Raw genomic sequence first — 27282 nt, forward strand, 5'->3', positions numbered from 1 at the left:
ACATTTGGGCCTGCATGAAGTCTGTGGCTCTGCAGTAGTGTTAATATAATGTACTGCATTATGGTGTACCTTTTGTGGGGAGGCCCCAGGAAGTCTCATGATACCAGGAAACTATAAGTTTAACATACCCATCGTCCTTTGACTGAATCAATTTGGTGTCTGTATTGTCCTGCCATGATGGGATCCTTCGGCAGACAATCAGGTGATGTTATCTATTAGATGAGTATTGGTGGCAGCAGACAACACGCTATTATAAATCAGCTCAGATTACAGGTTCGGTTACATCTGCCTTGGTGAAATTCCACGTCAAGGTGTTTTGTAGTCCAAACTCCAACTTGGTGTGCTGTGTTCCATACATCACTATGGTTGGATTATTAGCCACTGAAAGACAAAACAAGGTGGCTGATTGGTTTTTATGTAACTGGGTTCACCAAAATTTGCATCCTGTTTTGCGGTCTATGATGAAGAGGTGCATGAACAAACACTGGCTATCCGAAGCAATTATTTCTGCCTGGTGTTTACCGCTGAGGATGGCACACGGTGAGATATATTTGTGTGCCTTGTCTCTAAGCTTCTTGTGGTACCAATGCATATCTGTCTGCACTGATAACTGGCTGCTTTGGAGTTCGCTGAGGTATAACTTTTTATCTTCACCCATTGCTTACTTAGCGCATTGATCTCGTTCGTGAGACTGTCATAAACCACCTGTTACCACTGAGATGCTACTATACTCTGCTATAGTTTAGAGGCAGGAGGTTGGTATGCTCATGTTCTGAATATGGTTCAACAGGTTCGCTATTACATCAAGTGACATGTTTATTTGTGATGCTGTAACGGCCTTCACCTTTGCTAGCAGATGGCTGCTCCACCATGTGTGCAGTAATGTATCAGGCACCATGCATGCATAAACATTGCTTCTTCAATGACAGCTGTACCAAGATTCTTTTCTGTCACGAATGCCTCCTGTGTGAGAACCTGCCGCACTTTTTCCTTCTTCAAATTAACTTGCACTTTAGCTTTGTGCAGAAATCTGTCTCAGGAGGTGAAGTTATGTCTTGAATTTTGACTGTGTAGCGGTGGTCCAGTTCACTAACTACCAGAGCGAATATAGTGGAATCAGCAGTCACTCCGGCTTAGAGGAAACTTGTCTCCGCCTGCATGAACTTGTGCTGGGTTGTGTAGCCAAAACAGGCATAGCTGTGCTGCAAGTCTTGATATTACTGGTGTGGGCATTTAACAGCACTACTGGCAGCCAGTTTGTGAACCCTGTTGATGTTTGCCAAATGATCAGATGATCATTTGACTTTGCAGCAGTTGTCACTTGTCATCTTAACAGTGTTTTGTTTATGCCATATTATCTGATATACACTGTAGTTAAGTTTCAGAACATACCAGTTTCATTTTTACCTTTAGAGCTCAGTTACTGCAGCTAATGTCGACACAGGAAGAAGTATGTATTTCAGTATAGATTGTGGCCAGTGGAATGGTTTCTATATTTTAGTCTCTTTTTCTTTCCTTCTTTGTTTTTCTTGTGACTCTACAGTCGTGTGTGGGTATTAATCTCTTTAACAAGTTTCCTCCATTTTGTCCTCTCCACTTTGGTTTTTTGTCAGCATCTAACAGAAACCTAACAAGTCAAAACTTTCTAAGAAATATGTCGGGATTGTGACATTCATTCTGCCAACATTTTATAAAGTGTGTGTTGCCACTTTGATGTTCATTATTAAGATCAAGCGTTAAGTGTTGCCTCAGTAGGCCAAGCTTGAAAATGAACATGCAGGATTTGAAACTAGTTGTCAATTGTCATTATTGCAACTGTTGACAGATTTATTAATAAATGCTATATGAACTTTAATAATGTTGCTGTTTATGTTGTTGAAAATATTAGCCAAATTTTGGAGTGTACATTCAACAGAGTAATTCCTTGGAAATTTGATTCCATATGAACTTAATAAGTTTGTAGACTCAGGTATCATAACTTTGGACACACACCATTTTAAATCCATCTGAATTGTACATTTACCTTGAAGAGGACATTACTTCTCTGCAGTACAATAACCACTTGGAATTGGCCTAATATAAAGGCTGAAACCAGTAGTGGACTAAATAAAGTTCTACACAGCAAATGGAGAAGTTTTTCATTAATTAAACTAACAGTTGCTGATCATAACATGGAGTAACTAATATTCTCATTACTGGTAAGTCCTATCAAAGGCCAGAAGTGCAAAGTTTTGTAGAAATTTTCTCAGATTTAGATGCAAAAATATGTGGTAGCTTTCCTGATGAGGTCAATGTGTAGTATTATTAACTTGTTCGTATACTTTTTAATAACTTAAATCACTGTGTAATATGTTATTAGTAGTAATGGACTAAATGCTGTTCATACCTAATGATTCTTTTATGCACAATTTTCTCAAATGGTGATGTCTGAGAAAGAAATTGACATAGTATTTAATTTTCCTGTAGGTGGTATACCTACCAAGGACATGGGACCAATCAATGAATGGTGGATTTCTGGATTTGATGGCGGAGAACTAGCCCTAATTGGATTTTCCACTGCATATGGTGATTATTACCTAATGGAACCAAATGAATCATATTTTCCTTACATGGATGCTGTGAGACAAAAGATATTCTTAAGTAAAGCAGTTATTGAATTCTTACTGAGTGAAACGGACCCGTCGTATGAAGACCTTTTAAATAAATTACAGGTCAGTAGTGTTTATGTGATTAATGTGAACTTTTACGTTTTGCAATGAGGGAGTTGGGTCATCATTGAGAAGGTAGGTAAAAGCCGACAATAATCCACTGGGAACAATGAATAGAGAACTAGAAGATAATTGGAGCTTAACATCTCTTCCTCGGCCATTCACAATAATTTAACATGAGCCACCCTAATGTTGAAAAAAGTAATTGGCCTTATGTGAGGCAACTTCTTTTTAAACCTTCTATGTTATTGAAATACAATCGGCATGGCCTATGAAATTGCTGTAGTTTGTAGCGTTATTAACCTGGCAATGTCACTGCATAACCTCAGTAGCACACAAGATCTGAGATCTCATAACCTGAAACTGCTTAATTTGTTGTCTAACAGATCAATAACAGATGAAACACTACTTATTAAAAGCTGATTCATGGGGCTTTTTTTATTTTGCTTAACCCTGTAAGTGCCACTGCTAAATTTACTGTACACACCGCTGACCTTAAATGCTGTTTATGACTTTATTTAGTACAATCAATCAAGTGGATTGGTATTAATATATTCACAATAGTTTCTCTGATAAGCATGGATATCATTTTTATATGAAGTTGCTAACTGGGGATATCAGTGTACAAGTGAGTAACTGTTATATTTACTGTTGGCCTTTATTTGATGCACTTCTCTTCTTTTTTGTTCAGTTAGTGTTTGCCATGTCTGAATTTACGCTTCTGATATAAGTGATGTTAAGTACAATTCAGTTTCCTACTCTGTAAAGTATAAAATCAATACAGGAGTCATTTGTAAGCATAGTTACAACTAGTATGATCCGTCTTCTTCTTCTTCTTTTGCACAGTACATGGAAGCAAATAAATTGTTGTGAATTCAGTTCCTATTTCCATCCACGCATGCCTGTTTTAGCTGTACATATTAAAAAGGGGAAAAAATGTTGAAAGGGGAATAATAGCAGATGGATTAACTTCACTTTGCCTTGTTTCATTACCTGTCACTGAATTATATGGCCAAGTACTGGAAAACACTTTTAAGTAATCCAACATGAAACAGTTGGTCATTGTTTTGTTGCAGTCCAACCTCTGTTATTTTCGGTTGTGGATCCACCTCCTTGGTGCCTTTTCACTGTCCATAGTTTCAGTGACTTCACACACACACACACACACACACACACACACACACACACACAAAAGAGAAAAAAAATGAATTTAGTATTAGTAAAATAAACGTTTGACACCAAAACTCAAAAGAAACACAATTAATCACTTTTATGGTTGAAATACTCACAACGCATATGCAACACATTGTAAATAAGAACCAATTATTTTAAGGGGATGGAAGCTGTCCATAAATTCAAACGATTCTGAAATTAAAGCATATTGTTTAGATTCTCAATTTTTACTTGCTCAAAAACTAGAGCATTTTTGTTATTCATTCTTGTGAGTATTAAACATTCCTCTCCATCTGTTGGAACTGATTACTTATCAGCATATTTTTCTTAGAGCATCGTTAATTGAAATCATTAATACAAAATCATAAATAGACAGATTTTACACTATGGAGGAGCTTAACATTGTAAGGCTCTGAAAATAAAATATGCTGCAGTATATATTAAATAATGATAGTCAAATTGGCGTTTCATTTTGCCATTTGCCCTTAGTGCTATGAATTTAATATAGATAACTCAATTGTTGCTTTAATTATATACATCTCTTACCATATCAAAACCATATTTTCTTGCCCATAGTTGTTTCATAACCGAGTCAAATCTGTTATCATTAAATTCCTTTCTAACCAACAAGCTAATTGAAGAAGTGAATTTTGCAAAATTAAAATACTACAAAGACATGGTTCCCTAATGGTCATTGGCTTACAAAATATTTTTCATACTCTCATTTTGACTTCGTTAACTTTGTCGATGCATACATTTCGTTATTATTTAATCACATCATATAAATCATACTTAATTGATTTATAATTATTACTACATATCATTGCTTCATTACTTACTTCTTCATTTCACAGTCATTAAATATCAAATCCCTGCTTTGACTCATTCACAAAATGACTCTAAAGAATGATACCTCACAGCAGCCAATAACCATATATGAACAAAACTTTATTTCTGACACGGGGCGGGCAGTTTACCTTAAACAACATATTTCTCATGCCGGAAAGGTTACAGCCTGAATAACATTTTTGGTCACTGATATAACGGACAACATTATTTACTTTTACTTTAACTTCCTTTATTATAGCCTGAAGGGCAACTTTGAGACATGCTATTGAAATAGCACTTTCTTGTAGATAACTGAATTTTAATTTTACAGTAAACTAAACAAATTATCTTACATCTATTCTCAATTACACAGATGATATTGAATTCACTTTTAGAAACATTTCCCTTCCTGCTGTTACAATAACTTCTGTTACTAAGTACAACGCCACTTTTATGTTCCCGGAATTAACATTTTCCCACCGTTTGAAATTTTTTATCACTCCTGTCAAATTTCCTATGTCAACATTGTTAACTCACACCCAATTTTGTGTCAACATATTTATAAATTTCCCACGATTTACGCATTATGAAAAAATGTTCGTGAGGAAAAAACTGATGTAAAATGACACTGGCGTGGCATTGGCCGTCAATCAGTGTTTACAAATGTTATGTGCTTAAGTTTCTTGACAGAAGGGCACTCTACTTTGTGGATTTGAACCAGTAAATGAGTAAAAGTTGGAACAATTCATGCCTTATCTTCTGCTGCTGTCAAGCTGTATCTGGCATATTGGCTGACAACATATGCTAGGTTTGTTCGAATAAAAATATCATGACCAGTTATAGAACCATTTCCAAACTGTCTCCAAGGTGCATGTGCTGTTTCACAATTGTTGTGATCGTAGCGACACTTTTGTCGAACTGTATTAAGTATTACACCTTAAAACATTATTTCCCACATTTTACATTTTCCCCATACTTTACACCATTTTTTACTAACACCTCAGTTAAATAATATTGGCTTCATCCTCTTATGTATGACACATACAAACTGAATTGTTGGCACACATTTTGGTACATATGAATTGAGGAATAGACAAAGATGATTACTTTCTCCTATAAAATATGGATAGGATAGTTGGAGATGTGAATGATCCAAGAACAGAAGAATGAAGTCACAGAGCTGGTTATGATGCTACTTGCCATTTAGTGTATTAATTAAAGTTCAGTGAGTTGCCTACCAATTCGTGGGCTCACAGTTACTCTTACCTTCTGCTCCTCCATCAAGTCTAACAGCATTGGGTGAAATATAACATTTAATGTTGATTTGCACTGGAAATGCAATACAACACTCAACATATTTCACCATTTTGCAGGTACGAAACATAAATACAGTAAACAGTTCATTCGTTGTTGAAAAGTACCATCTGTTTAGTAGATAATTTTTCATGTTCAAGACTTTAGAATGTATTCAGTATTGATCATTTAAAAATACTTTTGTTTACATTGTGAACATTCATCTTTCCAAACTTTCCTTTCGTCACCTCCATACTTTTTGTCACAACATTTTTCACATAAGTCTTTATTAATCGCATTTTATTTACCTTATTGCTGATCACACGAGCTTTACGTACCTCTTCAACTTGACACCTGTCACATAGAAAAATTTTTGTCCACTACTTAAGTCTGTTCCAGCAGAACATATGAGGGGTGCCCAGTAAGTAATGCACTGCATTTTTTTTTTCTCAGCCGAAAACTATGCTACGAATCCGAAATGTTACGTATTTATTATCTGAAGTATCTGGAGTGAATGTGCCAAGTTTCCGTCACTTCGGACTGATTGCGTAGCTGAAGCACAGTTTCAAAATGGCATTTGTAGGTGATGTGCATTATAAGCAATGTACCGTCATTGAATTTCTCACTGCAAAGAAAGAAACTGTAGGGAATGTCCACAAACGCTTGTGCAAAGTCTATGGAGCATTTGCCATCGACGGTAGTACAGTTAGTCACTGGGCACGGAGGGTGAGGTCATCAGAAGGCAGTTTGGTGGAGCTCCACGATTTGCAGTGGTTGGGGAGACAATCCACAGATGGCACACCTGACAGCCTGACCTAGCCCCCTCGGACTTCCACTTGTTTGGGCCATTAAAGGATGCCATTTGGTGAAGACATGTTGACGACTCGCACAGTGAAACACTGGCTCTTCCACCAGGACCAGGATTGGTACTAAAAGGGCATATATGCCTTTGTTTCACACTGGAGAAAGGCCATATTATGGGATGGAGATTATGTGGAAAACTAAGTTGTGTAGATAAAACACCTTTCTTTCATGTGCACAATTCTCATTATATTCAATAAAGAATAGTTTAAGGGAAAAAATGCAGTGCATTACTTTCTGGGCTACCCTCATATATCACTATTTGTGAAAAAATGCAGTGCATTACTTTCTGGGCTACCCTCATATATCACTATTTGTGATACAAGTTTCATGAACTAACCCTAGCTCCTGAACATCATCGTCAGCCTTTTGCTTTGCACCAGAAATCTGTTCATTATTCTCACTATTATTATTATTATTATTATTATTATTATTATTAAAACAGATTTGTCATAATTCTGTGGCCCCAGCCTAACAAGAAGCAATAATATTCACTTCCATCCACATTAAGACGTAATGGTTATCACTTAAGTTTTTATTGACCAATATATTAGCATTGGAAGATTCCAATTAGAAAACTTGAAGTACCAAAATCATGAATTTGAGAAAAATGAGTTTAAAGTGTACTCGCTAGTTGCCATATTTGTGCTCTTAATTTGTTGAAAGTTAAGGTAGTACGGACCTATTTTGCAAAGGAAATTACCAAAATTGTATTATAATAGTGCGAAAAAGTTACTGAAAGTGGACATGCAATGAATAGCTCTTCCGCAATTAAGTGCCCACCAAGAAGATAGTGAAAGATCATTCTGCTTTTGTAAAAGTGTACGTGGTCATTATTTGTTAGGCACTGCATCATCGTTTCAATCAAATCTTTCTTCATTTTTCTTGGATGTGGCTTGTAACACCCAGGGCAGGTACTTGCATTTTCATGCCGTCGGAACACAGAGCCTTTCATATGTTGACAGCAATGGCTGTTAAACCAATTAACATATGTTGATTGGATTTGCTTCTACATTTTCGTTTGTGGCAGTTTGAGACTTTTATAAATTATTGGGCTTGGGATGTAGATCCTATTTTCACACGAAACCTCAAAATTCCTTATTATGGCGCGTAGACTTTTATTTCAAGTCTTCAGTTCTCTTGTGCTTTTTATTACTTCGTAAATAATTTAGTGAATCTAGCCTTTTCTCCAGTTCTGATTTTAAACTACAGAGTTCAGTGCCATCTTTATGGTTAGCTTTTTTCCCCATTTCTGTCCTCCAACAGTCAATGTTCCTTATAATGTCAGTTTTCATTTCTACTTTTAAACTGTCACTTACTTTTAAGTTCCTTTCTACTTTGTCATCTTCCTCTTTAAACATTTGTCAACTTTAGCAAAAATCTGTTACCATTAACATCATGTAATTCTTTTTTTACGTACTATTTACTGCCTAATTCCTGTTTAATTTTGCTTTCATCTATTTTTGTCCATTATATTTGCGTTAAATTTGTCACTCTTAATCTCATAATAGTGTGTTGGTGATGCCCTCGACATTTTGTCAGCAATGCCTCAGTCATACTTGCCAATGCACTCCAGCCAAAACTTCATCCAAGTAGAAGTGAGAGTTCTCTTGGTAGCCTCTTCCCACTCCTGTTGTATGGTCTTGATGCAGGCAACGATGTTGAAATGATATTTCCAAACCGCTCTGAGAATGGGATTGGTAGCTTTAGACAACTAAAAGCAATGCTTGTTGATTGCTTTAGTGTAGAGCTTCTTAAGTTAGAAATAATCTCCTGATCCATAGGCTGGAGTAATGGGGTGGTGTTGCGAGGCAGAAATTGGATTTTGATGATTTGAAGGAGGTGGTCTTGTAAGCCTGGACACTGGCTGCTTCACCTTATCTCACATCGTTGTGGATGCCGGTTCTTCTCTTAAATTTCTTGAACCACCCATGGCTTCCCTTAAACACTCTTTCGGTCACTGATGATCGTGGCGCTTTATTAACTAGATTGATGAAAATAATTCTCAACTTATCACAAATGATGATCTCGTTAATAGTGTCGCCTTGCAATTGCTTTTAATTTATCCACATAAGGAGCAACCTTTTGGCATCATCCAGAATACAAAACCGTTGTTTGGATACTCTTTGTCGTTCCCTTTGAGGAATTTATCTCCCTAATCTTGTACTTGTTCTTGAGGATAATGCAAATGGTTGATGTAGACCGATTGTATGTGCATGCTAAATCAGCAGTGCTCGCACCATGTTCATGTTTTTCATTGACTTTACATTACTAAGGTTATTTTATTTCTCTTATGGTTGTCTTCTTGCGGCTTTATCTTTGGGGACATATCTATGAAGGTTATTAAAATCCCCCCCTCCACAAAAAAAGAAGAAGAAGTGATTAGAAGCTGCACTAAGGTGGTAGCAGAAGACCGCTAAACCCAGACTGCAGTATATAGTAAAGGTTTGTATGCTGCTGCCAACAATGAAAGGTGTTCACATTGTTGAACATTTCCCCTCGCCTCATGCAAATGGCTGGTGGCATAACACTAAATCGTCCCTCGTTATGTGTAACATCGCTCGTTACATCAGTTTTTACATTTTGTTTTGCTTATTATGTGAATTGCGTGTTATGAGAGATGCTCGTAAAGTGAGATCCCACTGTACTAGAAGGAAAAAGTCATTCATTACTCCACATTAAGGTTGTCTTTAGCACAAAAAGGGGTGCAGAATGATGCATAAAAATGTTTGGTCACTTACCCAGTCATATAAATGTCTGACAGGCAGCAAAGTAAAATATGGTAACAAACTGAGAAAGTTCCTCCTTGACAACTACTCCTGTTCTGTAGAAGAATTTCTATTACTGTACTTCTTTAATGTGTAAAAGGTGGTAGGTAGGAATTACTAACTCACATCTGTATATCTTTTTTCTTTTCGGGGGAAAAAACCACCCAGCTTAGAAACGTTCAGATTACAACCGTACGTACAAATTAATTTGCCATATGAATGTAAAGTGACTCATTCCACATCATTACATTGTATTGTGCAAAATGATCCATGGAACATGTAATTAACAGAAAAGGAGTAGGCCAGAAGCGGTAGAGCCAGAAAGCTATGCCTGTGGTCAAAGCTGTGGTAAGAACACAACAGAGAAGGGAGACTGATTCTGACATCTCTTTGAAGAGTGACAACGGCCTGGATGATGGTGATCCCTTTGAAGAATCCACGCTGCATCCTGTTGTAATAACTGATACAGCACATGTTGCTGTTGGAGAGTATATCTTGGCTAAATTTCAAAGAGGAAGGAGGAATTTGTACAGCGACAGATATGTGTGCACCATACAAAAGCTACTGGAAAAGGACCTCGAAGTTATGCTTTAGCGTATGTGGACAAGGATAACATGATTTTTAAATTAAATGAAAAAAAATTTCGTATATTAATAATAGTGGTGTGAAAGAGAAATTGCCAGTTCCTCAAGTTGATATTGGGGTGAGGAATAACAAACAATGAATATGCTTTTGTTCAGTGGTCATTTTGATAGCCATGGAAAAACATAATCTTTTGCATGTCTCATTGTTGTATTAATGTCAATTTATAAAGTATAATTGTGAACAGTGCCTGCCTGTTGTTGATTAACTTTATGCTATTAGAAATAGAAGAAAGAAATTAAAAAAAAAAAATGTAGTTCACTCTGAGTGAGCATGTCCAATGAATCTCTGTAGTCTGTTTCTATTCTGATGACCAGGATTTCTGGTACCTGTTATGACTTTTTGCAGGAAGCTGAAAAGGCCACAATTATGACTTAAGGTTGAACTAGCATGTGGCTTACAGTGTGTATTATATTATTTTGTGCCTTTGTTATTTAAACAAGTTTTATTGTGTAAAGCCTTATTCTGTTATTGCATATCTGCCTAATTTATCAAGGAAGTCTTGTTACGTATGTTCCAAACTAATATTCAAAATGCCTGCTGCTGTTTAACATGGGTTTCTTCTTAATTGTTACGTTCATCTGCAAATCATTGGCCTATGATGTAAGTACATGTGGTTTCATTCACGTGTTCGGTTTAAAGCATGAATTATTGTATTTTGTAGCTCTGAAGTATTATTATTTTCGTGAAGCTGGAGTATGTCAAAAATCATTAAGATTTTTCGTCGTGCTCTTTTTGTTGTACACAAGTTTCACTGCTAACCCTTTTTGAAAAGTTGGCAGGTATGATGATAGGTAAAGCCCTGGTGGAGGATATGGTTCAACTGTTCCAGTCCTGGATGGTATTTGGTGATGAGAGGCACTCCTTTTTAGCATTTCATAGGGGTAGTGGGAGGGTAGGGATGTGAGGAGGATGTGGCACAGGAAATACATTAGTGGACTAGGATTGGGGGTGGCAGTTGCCTGACTGAGTGGTGTGAAGGTCCTCATGAGATCTTCAGCATACAGGGGAAGAGTGTGTTCATCACTGCAGTTAAGTTGTCCATGGGTGACCAGGCTGTATGAGAGAAATTTTTTTGTCCAATAGGGATGACGGCTGGTGAAATGCTGGTACTGCTGGTGGTTGGTGGATTTGATGTGGATAGAGGAATGGATGAAGCCACCTGATGAAGGTGGCTCACTGAGTTGAGGAAGATCAGATGAAGCAGATGGGAGAGAGAGTGTTGAGGTTGTGAAGGAAGAGAATATGGTGTCTTGCAGTCCAGATTATAAAGATATCATCTATGAACCTGAACCGGACAAGGGGTTTGTGGTTTCGGGGGCTAGGAAGGTGCCCTCTAGACTGCCCATAAACAGGTTAGCATAGGAGCTTGCTGTGCTGGTGTCTAGCACTGCATCTACATGGCTGCGCCGCATATTTGTTTATATAGCCTCCGCTTGAAGGAGAAGTAGTGGGGCTCCAAACTCGCCCATTACCTCATTCCTCATACACCTTGGCAACTACACTCCTGGAAATTGAAATAAGAACACTGTGAATTCATTGTCCCAGGAAGGGGAAACTTTGACACATTCCTGGGGTCAGATACATCACATGATCACACTGACAGAACCACAGGCACATAGACACAGGCAACAGAGCATGCACAATGTCGGCACTAGTACAGTGTATATCCACCTTTCGCAGCAATGCAGGCTGCTATTCTCCCATGGAGACGATCGTAGAGATGCTTGATGTAGTCCTGTGGAACGGCTTGCCATGCCATTTCCACCTGGCGCCTCAGTTGGACCAGCGTTCGTGCTGGACGTGCAGACCGCGTGAGACGACGCTTCATCCAGTCCCAAACATGCTCAATGGGGGACAGATCCGGAGATCTTGCTGGCCAGGGTTGTTGACTAACACCTTCTAGAGCACGTTGGGTGGCACGGGATACATGCGGACGTGCATTGTCCTGTTGGAACAGCAAGTTCCCTTGCCGGTCTAGGAATGGTAGAACGATGGGTTCGATGATGGTTTGGATGTACCGTGCACTATTCAGTGTCCCTTCGACGATCACCAGAAGTGTACGGCCAGTGTAGGAGATCGCTCCCCACACCATGATGCCGGGTGTTGGCCCTGTGTGCCTCGGTCGTATGCAGTCCTGATTGTGGCGCTCACCTGCACGGCGCCAAACACGCATACGACCATCATTGGCACCAAGGCTGAAGCGACTCTCTTCGCTGAAGAGGACACGTCTCCATTCGTCCCTCCATTCACGCCTGTCGCGACACCACTAGAGGCGGGCTGCACGATGTTGGGGCGTGAGCGGAAGACGGCCTAACGGTGTGCGGGACCGAGGCCCAGCATCATGGAGACGGCTGCGAATGGTCCTTGCCGATACCCCATGAGCAACAGTGTCCCTAATTTGCTGGGAAGTGGCGGTGCGGTCCCCTACGGCACTGCGTAGGATCCTACGGTCTTGGCATGCATCCGTGCGTCGCTGTGGTCCGGTCCCAGGTCGACGGGCACGTGCACCTTCCGCCGACCACTGGCGACAACATCGATGTACTGTGGAGACCTCACGCCCCACGTGTTGAGCAATTCGGCGGTACGTCCACCCGGCCTCCCGCATGCCCACTATACGCCCTCGCTCAAAGTCCGTAAACTGCACATACGGTTCACGTCCACGCTGTCGCGGCATGCTACCAGTGTTAAAGACTGCGATGGAGCTCCGTATGCCACGGTAAACTGGCTGACACTGACGGCGGCGGTGCGCAAATGCTGCGCAGCTAGCGCCATTCAACGGCCAACACCGCGGTTCCTGGTGTGTCCGCTGTGCCGTGCGTGTGATCATTGCTTGTACAGTCCTCTCGCAGTGTCCGGAGCAAGTATGGTGGGTCTGACACACCGGTGTCAATGTGTTCTTTTTTCCATTTCCAGGAGTGTATATCGTGACACACTACTACTTCTTCTTCTACTTCTTCTCCCCTAGTAGCAGTAGGTGCAAATAATCCCAATTTCGGTTTTTTCATAAGAGAACATTACTTTCAGCTACATTGAACTCTCTTCCTGCCCACTGTTACCATATTTTTCAGCATAAAGAATTCTTTTACGCTTGAATGCAACTTCATACAATAATCTTCTCTGCTTGATGCAAACACAGTGCAAAGTGCAGCAGAGTCCCAGTAATCCTAAATCAAGTAATCCGAACGTTCGGTTAATCCAAACATGAAAAACGTTAGTCCAAGTATGGAAAACTGTGTGGTAAACTGCTGTACATGTACACTATTTTTATTTACACAGTACAGTAAACATGTATTAGAAAAATCGGCAAGAAAGCATTAGGTTTAAACAATGCATAACAATGAAAGAAAAGCTGTCGAACTTACTAAAAAACAGTAGACATATTACCTCTACTCTGGGCCTAGCAGATTTGCCAATCAGTATTAAAGGCAGCTTGTTATTACCAACACTGTTGCTGCACGCTAATAAAGTCACACGATCTTTGCAGATTTTAAAACCAGGAGCATGGTCTTCTGCTTTTGATGGCAGGCTTTTTGTTGGCAATGTCCTAAAATTAAGGCCAGTCTTGTCACTGTTATAAATTTGTTGGAGAGGATACTTTTCCTCTCTTATCATATTTTCAAACTCGCCCAAGTATTCCTTCACTGCATCTCTGTCAGAAGAAAGCTTCTCTCCAGCAATCGTTAACTGGCGGATTCCATGACATTTTGAATTTGTCCAACCAATCCGTACTCGCACTAAAAGACTCATCACTATTCATTAACTTGGTAAGGTAAACAACATTCTCCTGAACCAGTGCTCCACTCAAAGGAGTTCCCATTCCTTTTTCCTGCGTAAACCAAAGGATAAGAGCTTCATCCACTTTTATCGTACTGAGACTGTTTCAAAGCCCTCCGAATTTCGAGTGTGTTTTCCGAAGACGTTGCACAGGTCCTTTCAAGCATCGCTCAGTTCTTTTTCCAGTCACAAATGGTTGCTTTACCAACACCCTGTTCCTTTGCCAGTTTAGATACATTCTCACCCCTGTATATCCACTTCAAAGCATTCAGAACTGGAAATACATACCAGCTCTCTTAACTCAATAACCTCTTACCCGATTTATGTCTTCCTTGGTTTAATTCACAGGTACCATATCTATATTTTCTTGCTAGAATTTAATAAAGCTTTTGCTATTTCACATCAATATAGGGCAAGAAATACTGGCGAATGATTCAAGTTTGTACTCAAATCTAATACACCCTTGAATCTTATGTGGACCCCAATTTTTAATACTTCAAATGGTAAAAAAAAGAAAAAATGTGTGCCCTAATTTCACGTAAATATGATAATAGTGGATTAGCAGCAACAGCAACACCAGCATCACAACAACCGCCACTGCTACAATCAAAAACCATGATTAATTATGCCATTGAACTAAAATTACTGCCATCTCTGCCTCACACTTCATGTCATTCCGTCTTGTGTTGCTTCTAATTGTAACTTAAGAGTAGTGTCCAGATTACAGCAAGACTAGTTGATGCTACAACTGAATGATTTTGTTTCTCAGTAAACTGATTTTGTCTATCTTTTAGGTTCTCTCTCTCTCTCTCTCTCTCTCTCTCTCTCTCTCTCTCTCTCTCTCTCTCTAAAGATCCCAAGACTTACCAAGCGGGAAAGCGCCGGTAGACAGACACTATAAAATAACACACAAACACACACACAAAATTACGAGCTTTCGCAACCAACGGTTGCTTCGTCAGGAAAGAGGGTAGGAGAAGGAAAGATGAAAGGATGTGGGTTTTAAGGGAGAGGGTAAGGAGCCATTCCAATCCCAGGAGCGGAAAGACTTACCTTAGGGGGGAAAAAAGGATAGGTGCGCACACACACACACACACACACACACACACACACACACACACACACACACAGACACAAGCAGACATATATAGCCCGCTTGTGTGGCATTTTTGCTGTGTTCCCTGAGTTGACTTCACTTCATTGACTTAATGCAGGATTTGCAAAAATGAAATCTGTTTGCCTTTTATGGAAAAGGCATAAACTCTTTACATACGGTATTGGTGTTAACTGGATGAGGCAGTGGAAATGTTATTTGTTAAGGTGATGTCTGTCAGCAAATTGTTAATCTCCAAGGAAGAAAAATTATGGGCAATTGAAAACATTAGAAATTGAGTTCCTCGTGTGCATAAAAATTGTGCAAACAGAGGATAAAATTAGAAACATCTACATAACTGGAAAATGAGGCACATCATCTAATTAAAGAAAACTACAGAGAATGAAAATAAATGGAACAAGTTCTGTGCAAGTGGAGACGAAGATGAGGATCCGAAAACACGCCCAATGTTCTAAAACTTGAAGATCTGCGGGCAGGCCAGACTATGACCATGAAACTAGAAAGTGCTTATGGTAGTGTAAACCTGGCAAGCCACATGAACAAAGATATTTACTGGATATAGGACTGAAAAAAAGTTCATTGTGGGCACTGCTACATACTTGGGAATAGCACCTGTGTGAACATTGCCAAATAGACTGTCCTATCCATAAATAGGCAGGCAGCAGTTGGCTTACTAGATTTCTGTCTGTTCTCTTTGAGCTTTTGTTTTGCAGTTTTTAGTTTTGGGAGGTTTTGTTTGCACTGGGATGTCTTGATGAAAACAGTTAAAGTAAGGATTTCATGGTGGGAACAACACTGGTGTGTACATATGGAAGAAATGTAACAAGTTGATAAGTGAAGCCCAGTATATGGGAATCTCTGGACTTTGTTGTGATAAAGAGTGTAAATGTTGCTTACAAATATATTGTTTCCATCTCTCAGACAGTGTAAAATATTTTGTAGAACACTGATGTGGTAGTCTAAATAATTAATGGAAAATCTCATATAAAGATGTGAAACAAATACTAACAAAGAGAAAGAGGGGCTGGCCAGTACTTACCTCAGCTCAGTACAGCCGATAGATACACAAAAAACAAACGGAAATTTAAGTTCCTAGCTTTCGGAATAAATGTTCCTTCATCAGGGAGGAGAGAGGGGAAAGAAAGGGAAGAAGGGAAAGTGGATTAATTACTCACAACCCAGGTTATGAAGCAACAGGGAAAGGAAAACAGGGAGGGTAGCAAGGGTGGAGGCATCCTAGCTACCCTCCCTGTTTTCCTTTCCCTGTTGCTTCATAACTTTGGTTGTGAGTAACTAAATCCACTTTCCCTTCTTCCCTTTCTTTCCCCCTCTCCTCCCTGATGAAGGAACATTTATTCCGAAAGCTAGGAACTTAAATTTTCGGTTGTTTTTTGTGTATCTATCGGCTGTACTGAGCTGAGGTAAGTACTGGCCAGCCCCTCTATCTCTTTGTTAGTATTTGATATGGTAGTCTGTATCGCAACAGATGCTGGAATTATACAAGTAAAGGTGACAGAATATTCAGAAAGGTAAAAATCTTGCCGTAATCACCTCTTTATACCCTATGTGTGTTTCACATCACCACCTGAACCAGGAGATAGCATTAAGGTTGTTGAGTTCCGTTTGCTACACTTGCAGCCATCCTGGGCACACAGTGGAAAAGGACTGAAGAAATTGATGCAAGCTGCATAAATGTCTGTGCTTTTAGTTACTGTCAGTGCTACAGAATTGTTATGCCGTCCCGCAAGTGTCTGGGGTACTGACACAAATGCTCCAAGAGACACGAACAGAAAATTTGCTCCAACTTCTGTCATCATTACAATAGACATAATATAATGGTGACATAGGTACTTTTTTTTGTTGACTATTTATTGTAATATTAAGTGGAAACTGAAATGTAAGACATTTTTCACTTGAAAGTTACCAAGAAACGAAGCACTTAATTGCAAGATGGTTTGGGTCACCATTATTTGTGTAGTTGAAAGCACGACATTAATTCATTAAGTGTCATTTTATCGTGAATAAGAAAGCAAATGTTAGACTCTAGAAAATATCAAATCACTATCTCTCGCACATTCTCTATCCATTGCCCTTCATTGTAAGTTTATTTGAAATCACTGGAAAACAGTGTTCATGGGTTTGAATGCTTTCAAAGTATTGGATATCCATTGGAACTGAATTTTTTTTCTGATGGTGAAACAAGAATGTAAGATTCCCTGAAATACTAAAATATTTATGATGAAGTGTTTAATAACTCAGTGGAATGAATGGAGAAACTGTTAGAGAAAACACTTAAATCAATAAAACCAAATGCTTTGATAGGGGTCTGGTGCAAGTTAGAATAATTTGAAGAAAAATTTGAAGAAGAGCTCAGCAGACATCAAGCAGATAAGCACCCACAGCTCAGTATCCTGTGCTAGTGTGGTCTCATCTGAAACAAGCTACAGAAATAACAAAAAGTGGCAGGCGCATCACTAAAACTACAGAAAGTCGTTTATGTTTCTTCGCTGAGAAGATTAGTCACCAAAAAATGTCTTTCCATATTTCTCATGCCACATTCCAGAATTCTGAAAAAGAGACCTACACTGGAGTCGAGTGGAAAATGCGGGTCTTTTTGTAATTGAGAACAGTGTTCCTGAACCTCCTCATCAAAGAAAATGGCAATTGGAGGTGCTTATAGCAAATGGATAAACTAGGTGCCGTTGTGAACACGGGCTATTTTACTTACATCAGTATTCAGTGGTGAAGGCTGTCTTAATGTTGATTTTCGTTCCTCAGATCTTATTAGTTGTGTTAATCTTTGCATTAAGTTGTAAGTGCTGCGTATAAATTGAGGTTGTACTAGCATCAGAATAATATTAGTAATTTTGTGGAGTGTGAACAGGGTAAACAGTGAAATGTAGTCTTTTCTGTACCATGCAGGAAATGGAAGACTAGATATTCTATAGTTTAGACAGTGACATAATCAGTAGGCATGCCATGTACGGCAAACAACATTCACAGACACAGGATCATCCCAAGTGAGGACAAGGATCTCGGTAGACCTTGCGCAGTTTGCACAACACATATGGAGGAACCCAAATTTGTTACTTGGAAATATGAATTACTTTTGCTGGATGTACTTATAATTTTCACTACTCATGTATGTCCTTTTTTTAAATTTTTTGTAGACGGTTGTGCCACCTAGTGGAATATCTTGTTTTACGGAAGACATACTGCTGCAGCATGCACAGTTTGTTTGTGATCAGGTGATGAGTTTTGACTCTGCTTCAGAAGAAACTGATGACCAATTATTAATAGCTTCTCCATGTATGAGAGCTTTAATCAAGCTTGCTGGTGTTACATTAGGAAAAAGGTGTGTAAATTACCTGTAGTTAGTGTGTGACATTGTTATGTTAGAAACAGTTATTAACTAGAACTGAAAGTACGGTTTACCTTTGTGTAGCTTAATACATAAATTTTCACTGTTCCTTTAAAATTATTTATTCTTTTTTGTGTAGAATTATTTTTCTGTGACAAAAGGAGATTTCAGACAATAGTGATGAATAAAATCAGAGGGGAGGAAATTGAATGTAATCGATGTTTCTTATTAGCAAATGTCTGTAGAGTGTAGTACTGGTAGTTAAACTAATGTCATAATTTTACTAATTTCTCTAGGCAAACACAGGAATTTCCTGTTACCAACTTAAGTCACTCTGTGGTAAAATAACATAAATAGAAAGAGTACTGATGTTGTTTTGTAACACAAACTTATTTCTTTTAATTCACATTTACTTTACGATTCTACTTTAAAAGTGTTTGGCAAAGGGTACTTAGAACCTGTTTCAAACTGTTTCTCTACTGTTCCACTCTTGAATAGCATTTGGAAATAATGAACACCTGATATTCTAGTATGAGCTCTTGATTTCTGTTGTTGATAATTTTTTATGATAATGTAGAGGGTAGTGGGCAATATGTTTTGACATTCAGTGGAGAAAGTTGGTTATTGAAATTATTTGAAATGATGTCAACCTATTGAAAATACTTAGTTTTAATTATTGCCACCCTAACTCACGGTTTGTATCTTGCTCTCCCCTATTTTGTGATTGCATGTAACAAGCTGCCCTTGTTTTGTTGTTGTTGTTATAATAATAATTATTAAATATATCCTCTCTGGTAATGACCATGTATTGTACAGCACAGTACTCTAGAATAGGTCAGACAAGCATAGTGTAGAAATCTATTTATTCTATTTGTTCAACCTTCAAACTGTTCTGTTAATAAATCACAGTTTTTGGTTTCCCCACAACATTGTATGTGGTGGTTACAATTTAGGTTGTTTGTAATTGTAATCTCTAGTTATTTCAGTCAAGAATATTTAAATTTGTGCAATGTTCATCAACACTTTTCACACCAGGCAGATACCTTGTGTAAACCATTTGTAATTTGTTTATGATCTTCTGATGACTCGTGTAGATGGTAAATGACAGCATCATCTGGAAACAGTCTAGGAGGCCTGCACAGATTATTTCAAAACTCATTTATGTGGTTTCCTTTGGAGAACCCCGGTATAACTTCAGTTTCTGTAGATGATCTCTGAAAGGAAATAAAATATTCAGTCACAGAGCTGAGGTGATATTCCATAGGCATGCAACTTAGTTACAAGCTGCTTGTGAAGATCAGTGTAAAAAATCCCCAGGGAATCTAGAAAATGTGGAACCAACTTGAGAGACCGTGTTAATATCACTCATTACTATATGCAAATAGATCTAGTTGTTTCATAAGAATGACATTTAGTGAGTCTGTGCTGGGTATGTGTCAATAGAGACCGTTTTCTTAGAAGTATTTCTTAACATTGGAGCATAATATATGTTCCAAAATCCTTTCCATCCGAACCCACTCAGTTGTGCGAGTTTAGTTTTTTATTTTATTTTTTGGCCCATACTTTTTCCTTGCTTCCAACCAAAATGAAATCATTGTGCACATTCCATGCTTCATATTTACTGTGTTTGTCACCATTCAGCATCAGTAGATTGGCACATGTTACTGAGTTTTGTCGAAACATAAGCAGTATGCTGTTGCCAGGTTAGTAGTTCGAAATTACGAGAAACTGAGTTGTTTTGGCGATTTGGTGGTTATGGTTGTTTAGAAAGGGGTATACAATGCTGTACTATTGACAGCTAATTAATAATCTCATCTTTGTGCAAGCAATTTTGCTTTAAACATGTACTAACAAGTTTGTCTGAATCAGGTGCTTACTGCATAACTTTAAAATTGAATGGACATGCTTGTGTGCGTTCTCTTACTGTCTTATATAATTTTTTTTGTGGAAAGCTTTTATGCACCTTAGCTGTTACATGAAGGCCTACCAGAGGAAGAGGTTCATTGTGTTTGAGGATCCTGATTTCAGTGATGATTCATCAGTGTCTATGTACCGTAGATCTTTCATTTCTCAACTACTGTTTTCCATATAAAGAGCACTGCTGTGAGAAGTAGACTGTTAAAAAGAATATTATGGATCTTATTAAATATCTGTGGTAGCAGTTCTTTCAACTGGTTGACACGAGAGGACACAAGAGTATTAGTGACTTGTTAAGAAGATTAGTTAAGCACAGTAGAAGAGGCAAAAATATTCAAATCTCATCCAGGATCAGGTCTGGACAAATGATATGATATGGGTATGATCCCTGAACCGTAGTGGATGACTTTTCATCACCATAAACATTTAAATATCAGCACAACAGTAGCAGAATTAAGACAATGTGTGAAAAATGTAATCAGTACTTTTGCTTTGCAAAGGTTAAAGGTTTTTGAAATTCTTCCACAAAAAGTGAAACAGTCTGCACCATGTCTTTGCATTTCAGAGTTATATATTTGTTGTGATTATTACTTTTTTATTCCATAAAATATGAGTTGTAAACTGCATAGTATTGCTACCAGAAGTAAAATAAGACACTTTTATTCATTACTGTTCCTCATAATATTGTTTATGTTGCATTAAGTTAGACGATAATTAAGCTGAAATAACATCTGACTGACATCGTGCTACTGCTTTCCTATTAAATTTTTCCCAAAGCAACATTTTACTGTTTTTTAATTATCTAATAAACCAAAATATTCAGGGAATTCAACTTGATTCCCCATTTAAAGAAAAGTGTTCAGAGTGAAGAGGGATAAGTTAAATGACCAAAATATCAGTGAAATTCCAGATGGGAATGTGTAAATAGTCCTTTTATTTTCAGATATATTTGTGAGTGAAATTTACACGTCAGCACATAAATACCAAACTTATTGGATTAAACAGTGGAAAAGCCAGGATGGGATGTAACTTACTGAATTGCTGAATTTCTTATTTGCTACTCTCGTGCCTCTCCTGACTGTGTCTGTTTGCTCATAAGCTCTCTTCCTTAAGTAACTGCTGATAAATTCCATGCGCAAATCGTACCTTTTCCCCCCCCAATTCTTGATGGATCAAAAACAGGTTTGGTCTCCCCCCCCCCCCCCCCCCCCCCGTCTGTCTGTCTGTCTGTCTGTCTGTCTGTGTGTGTGTGTGTGTGTGTGTGTGTGTGTGTGTGTGTGTGTGTGTGTTTTCTTCCTTCTCTTTGCATATGAACCTCCAACAATCTTCCAGAATATTTTTGTTGATACAAAGCTTCTTAATTTTGCTGTACAGTTTCTCAGCTTTAGGTCTACAGTGAGAGTTTTTCCCCAATAAATAATCACTTTCTGTACACATATTGAGGTATATGCCACAATTGCTACCTACCTTCTCTTTGAAGTGGAAGACGATTGCAGTGGAGCGTGTTGGGTCATGAAAAAGGAATGTCTGGGCTCGGCTAACTCCACCCTCTCTTTCCCCATCTTGGAGTGATTGTCCTGTGACATAACCTGACAAATGTGATCTATGAAATGAGAATGTATCCAATAAAGGAAAATGAAGTAAGCAACTGGCCTACATTAGCTAATGAATGTGACATAATAATGTGAAATGGATTACCTGCCCCTCATGGATTTTCCGTTTCTGCAGGCAGAGTGCTGACGTTTTCTCCTAACCTACTGTCTCTGAGGTTCACATAGCTCATTTTTACAAGGAATGGAATCACACTGGAGGTAACTCACAAAAAGCTACCAGAAAATTTTTAAAAAGTCAGTTAGGAACCAGCCTACTGCTACATTTTATGAATCTAACGGACAAGCCTATTTCACGAAATAGGCTACTGGATGGATTGAGTAAATGCTACTGTGTGCAGAATCTTTGAGAGCAGAAGGAACTTAGTGAAATGCATAATTTGCATTAGTTATATGGAAAAATATTGGCAGATTACTGTACGTTGGATTTTCATTCGCAGGGCGTATGCATATAAGGGCAAGAGGGCAATCCAGGAAAAACCCCGCAGAATTTTACTTTAGCCTGCTGCTGCAGAATGTTACCACACGAATAAAACATAATCGAGAGAATAACACTAAAATAAAACTTTAGTTGCAAATATAATGCGCCATTTTCAACAGCAAAATGCAGTGCACGCAGTGCTGACAACAAAATTTCAAAGGCTTTATTACAAAGACTATGCAATACTTCGTAACAAAAAGCTGCTATTGGTGACTGTTGATATCACAGCTGTTTAAATTTTTAACATGTGGGGGAAAAATATTATGAATGGTGATTTGAGAAGCATTATTTTCAAAGAAAAATTTTGTGTTACCCAAAATGAATTATGTTATTTGTGAGAATGTGGGATGGATTTCTTAAACTGCGGATCATTTGAATCTCACTCAAAGTTTAACACTGAGGACCAGCCACTTCATAAGATTTTGGGCTCAGAAGACCAGCCATTTATGACATTATTTAAAATTTAACCGACACATTTGTATGTGATATATCTTAAAGGGTAGTCATGTTGCTGATTACATCAAGTGTCCAATGCTCTGATGTTTGTTGTTATTGGCTTGTGAGATCGCTTTACATGAACTGTGATTGGGCGACAAAAGTGCATTGCAATCTTGATTTGAGTGCTTTGGAAGCTACTGTGCTGTGTTAGGTGGAATATGCTTTTATAATTGTGTAATTCATAAATACGCACTGTACATGTTGCTGCACATCAAAGTATTTTGCTAGGTTTCGTTCTCTAAAATACCGTGAAGTTCTATGCTGGCATATGAAAACTTTACCATTCAACCCTTTCCTCCAGGGAATAGTGTATTTTCATACGGAAAAAAGTATTTTTAACTGGAAATCTGATTCCCCCTTCCCCTTTGCACTTGTCATGCTCCCACCAATGTTACTCAGTCATACTGAGAGACTGGCTCATGGCAGAAAGAGCGTAGTGGAGTGTTAAACATAGCCTTGGGGATCTGACAGAGATGAAATATTGGTATTCTTCAGTGGAGTTGTGTATGCTGTGATGAATATTGACACGTTTAGGGCCAATGCCTTCATCAAATAAGTGTGTGCGCAAACACCCACTCCATCCCCCATACGCATGCACACGCACACGCAGAGGCAGAGAAGAGTGTGGTTCTGTGCAGCATAGAGGGTGCAGATGGTGGCAAGACAAGGGTGCCATGTACAGCATTGGGAGGCTGTGTGTGTGTGTGTGTGTGTGTGTGTGTGTGTGTGTGTGTGTGTGTGTGTGTGTGTGTGTGTGTGTGGAAAGGGGGGGGGGTGTAAGAGGAGAAGAGCAGAGAAGGGGAAAGGAAAGGACCCATGCTGAGGGGACATGAATTGGGAGAAGGTGATGCAATGTAGGGGCTGGAAACGATTGGGTGGAAGGTGTGGGACAGTAGGTTGAGCCCAGGATAATGTCGGGAGCATAGAATGTGTTGTAAGAATAATTACCATCTCTGCTGTTCAGAAAGACTGGTAGTGGAGGGGAGGATGTAGATGGCTTGGGTTATAAAGTAGCCATTCGTAACAACAACAGCTGCATGTGCCACAGGGTGGTCAACATTTCTCTGAGGCACAGTTTGGCAGTGGCCATTCATCGTAGTAGGCAGCTGGTTGGAAGTCGTACCAATATAAAAAGCCGAGCAGTGATTGCAGCCTTGTCATATACCAGCTCTAATTCATTCACAAGTTGGCCCAGCCTCTGATGGCATAGGATAAATATGTGACAGGAATGGAATAGGGAATGCTGGGTGGGTGGATTGGGCAGTCTTACACCTGGGTTTTCCACAGGGGCCTGATCTCCATGGAAAGGGGTCTGGAATTTGATTTTGGGATGTGATAGATAATCAAAACCCCAACAAAGAATGTGGTTAAGCTCATCTCAGTCCCGCATGGTAGTGGGCAGCAAAGAGGTACGCCTTAGCTGGTTCTTGATGGTGGTGGCAGGATTAAGGTATGGGGTATGTGAGGGTATGGCAGGGGAAATCTGATTGCTTAACCGGTCTGGGGACGAGTGCCTGATGTGAAGACCTTGTGAAACCTTCATCATACTGGGCAAGGGAGATATTGTCACTACATATTCCCGATTCCTGGTTGGCCATGATGTATCGGAGGTATTTTTTGGTTTGGAATGAATGACAGCTGTTGAAATGCAGGTTGATGAATTGCCACTTCCGTTCAACAGGAGTGTTGCATTCTGGCCAAAGTAGCTTGTATGAATGTATGTGTTTTCTCTTCTGAAAAAGGCTTTGTCCAAAAGCTCAATGTGTAACATTCTTTTCATTATGCTTCTCTGCAACTAAATGTGTCATCTTTACAGTGAGAAGCAATATATCCTTTTCATAATATTGTTGAGCAAAAAGAAATAAAGTTTGCCTCTCCTTTGCTTATTCTCATTATCTTGTGGCTTGTAACATTTGGTAGGAGTGGTACCTGTGTAGGAGAGTATACTATCAAGTTTCCATGACTACAGAATATGTAAATTTCACCCCAGCAACTACTAAAACTTATTAGCTGTACTACAAACATAAAATGTTTATGGAAAACACTAAATTAGTTGGCATGTCATCCACAAAAACCTTAAATGGAATAAACTTGAACTTAGCAAAAATATTCAAACAGCTCTTTCAATTCAGACTATAGAGCAATTTGTCGAGTTCTTTATGTTTAAACAGATGTCAATAACATCACAGACATCTCTAGCAATGTGACAAGTCAATTGTTTCTGATAAATTTGGTGGTGTTGTTGTTGAAAGGTAAAGAATTTTTTTTGAGTCGACACAGCAAGAACACTGAGAATACTTTATGTAAGATCACTATCCTGACTGACGGATTACTGCATCTTAGAAGTACAGGTTATGGTGTATGGCAGAAGATAACACCTTGTTAAATTTCTTTGGGGGATGGCAGTATACCGTACAGGAAAAGTTCTCAACCATGGCACTCATTTTTGTATGTTAGTTTAAAGTCTAACCTGTACCTGTACATTTTTCCTTAGAGCATTTTGCAGTTTCCTTCTACTGCGTAAACAGTTAGATCCAAAAACTAGAAACCCAATGTGTGTTAATGCTTGTGCTTCTGCTAACCTTACTCCAATTTTCACAGATATTTGCATAAACGTTCCCTCCAACCCATATATTTCTAATCTTCATGATTTACTTTGAATTGTTTCAGTTTCATGTGAAATTTATTTTTGTTAGGCAAGCTATGAGACGTGCAGAAAGAAGAGATGTCACAAAACCAAAGAAGTGTGAATGGACTAAAGCAACCACCACCAACCTAGTCCAAGAGGTCTTTGAAACATTCTTCACAGAGCAGATAGACAGAGACAGCAATAAAGAAAATCAGGTATATACTTTTGTGTTTTTCCATTCTTATTCTAACACTATTATATAACAATACACAGAAAAATGTAAGCAAATTCATATCCTTTCAAAAGTAGTAGTTGTTAATAAATATTGTTATACAGTTTCCTCAGAAGATAAAGGACTGACAAGGGTTTGCCACATATACATTTAGTATTTTGTTGTTAAGAGAGTAGTGAAAAAAAAAAAAATTTACAGCAAAAGTTCGCAGCATAAAAAATTTATGTATTCTTATAAGAGCACTTTGTTCATGAAGAAGAACAAGAAAAAGTGTGTGCTGTTCCTGAGGAAGGATATCTTGTGCAGTGCATGATTTAGCCATCCTACACTGTGTTCTTCTGCACCTACTATTAGAGGGGATTTTCATTAACATTCGAAATCCAGCATTGTAGCCAATCCAGCGTGGTAGCCAATCTCTCATCGAGGGTGTCCATTTTGTACCCTCACAGTAGTAGACCCCTGATAATGGAGAGATTACACTGCTTATGCCTAATCTGCAACCTCGTCAAGTGTGCTCAGGAGTAGGTTTCTGTCCTCCGTAGGTTGCCGGGACTCTCTGCAATGCCTGCTATGTCAGGTAGCATTTGATGTGGCGGGATGGGGCCTGAGGGGAGAGCCTCTGAAGGGAGAGATGGCATAATGGCAGGCAGTCAGCAATTAAGCGGATCAGACTGACTCATACCACTGGTCACAACCCATGGCTTTTCCATCTTTGCCGTGCTATGGGATGATAGTAAAGAAGGAGAAATGGAGGTGGACAGTCTGCCCAGCTCTTGGCATACTCAAGAACTGACAGAGAATATTTTGTAACAGTGAAGCCACTGTTTTTCGTTGAAAATATTGAGGATAGGCACATAAAAGTTTCAGCAGTAGAGAAAATGAGCAATGAATCTTTCTTGATAAAAAATTTTGAATATACCCAGTCACAGGCACTTAGGTCAGTGACGAGCTTACCATCTCTCTTCGTAATGAGCTCAACAGATTCAAGGGATCATCTTCCATCGGGATCTAACACTGTAAATAGGTGAATAACTGTGTGCGAACCTAGAGTGCCATGGAGTCCACTTAGTCGCATTAACAGAGAACATAAGGATCTTAGGATTGACACTGAAACTTTCATCCTAGCCTATGAGGGAAGTGTTTTATCTGGTAAAGATACAGTTGTGGTTAACAGATGTGATTTTGAACCCTATTTTCCTCTTCCAATCTGATTTTTTTCTTAGGTGCCAGTGGGGTGCACACGTCCTCCCACTGTACTAGTGAGACTACTTGTTGGGCGTACTGAACATAGGGCATGAGGGCAGTCCTTCTGAACAGCCCCCAACCCCCTCCCCCTTTTCCTGCCCAGAATGACACCCCTTCATTTGCCAAAATTTTCAGTTTTCAAAAA

General features: G+C 38.8%; 1 protein-coding gene across 11 annotated transcripts in view; it reads left to right on the plus strand.

Moving 5' to 3' along the window:
- The window catches only part of LOC126271923 (DNA (cytosine-5)-methyltransferase 1-like), a 212611-nt gene that overhangs the window by 56361 nt on the left and 128968 nt on the right, over positions 1-27282 (plus strand). For all 11 annotated transcript variants that reach the window (XM_049974328.1, XM_049974330.1, XM_049974329.1 and 8 more), the window contains 3 exons: positions 2467-2711; positions 18335-18519; positions 25728-25875. In XM_049974328.1, the coding sequence (XP_049830285.1) occupies positions 2467-2711; positions 18335-18519; positions 25728-25875 (578 nt within the window). The remainder of the gene's footprint in view (positions 1-2466; positions 2712-18334; positions 18520-25727; positions 25876-27282) is intronic.

Source organism: Schistocerca gregaria, chromosome 5 (assembly GCF_023897955.1).
Source record: "Schistocerca gregaria isolate iqSchGreg1 chromosome 5, iqSchGreg1.2, whole genome shotgun sequence".
In the NCBI taxonomy this organism is placed as follows: Eukaryota; Metazoa; Arthropoda; class Insecta; order Orthoptera; family Acrididae; genus Schistocerca; species Schistocerca gregaria.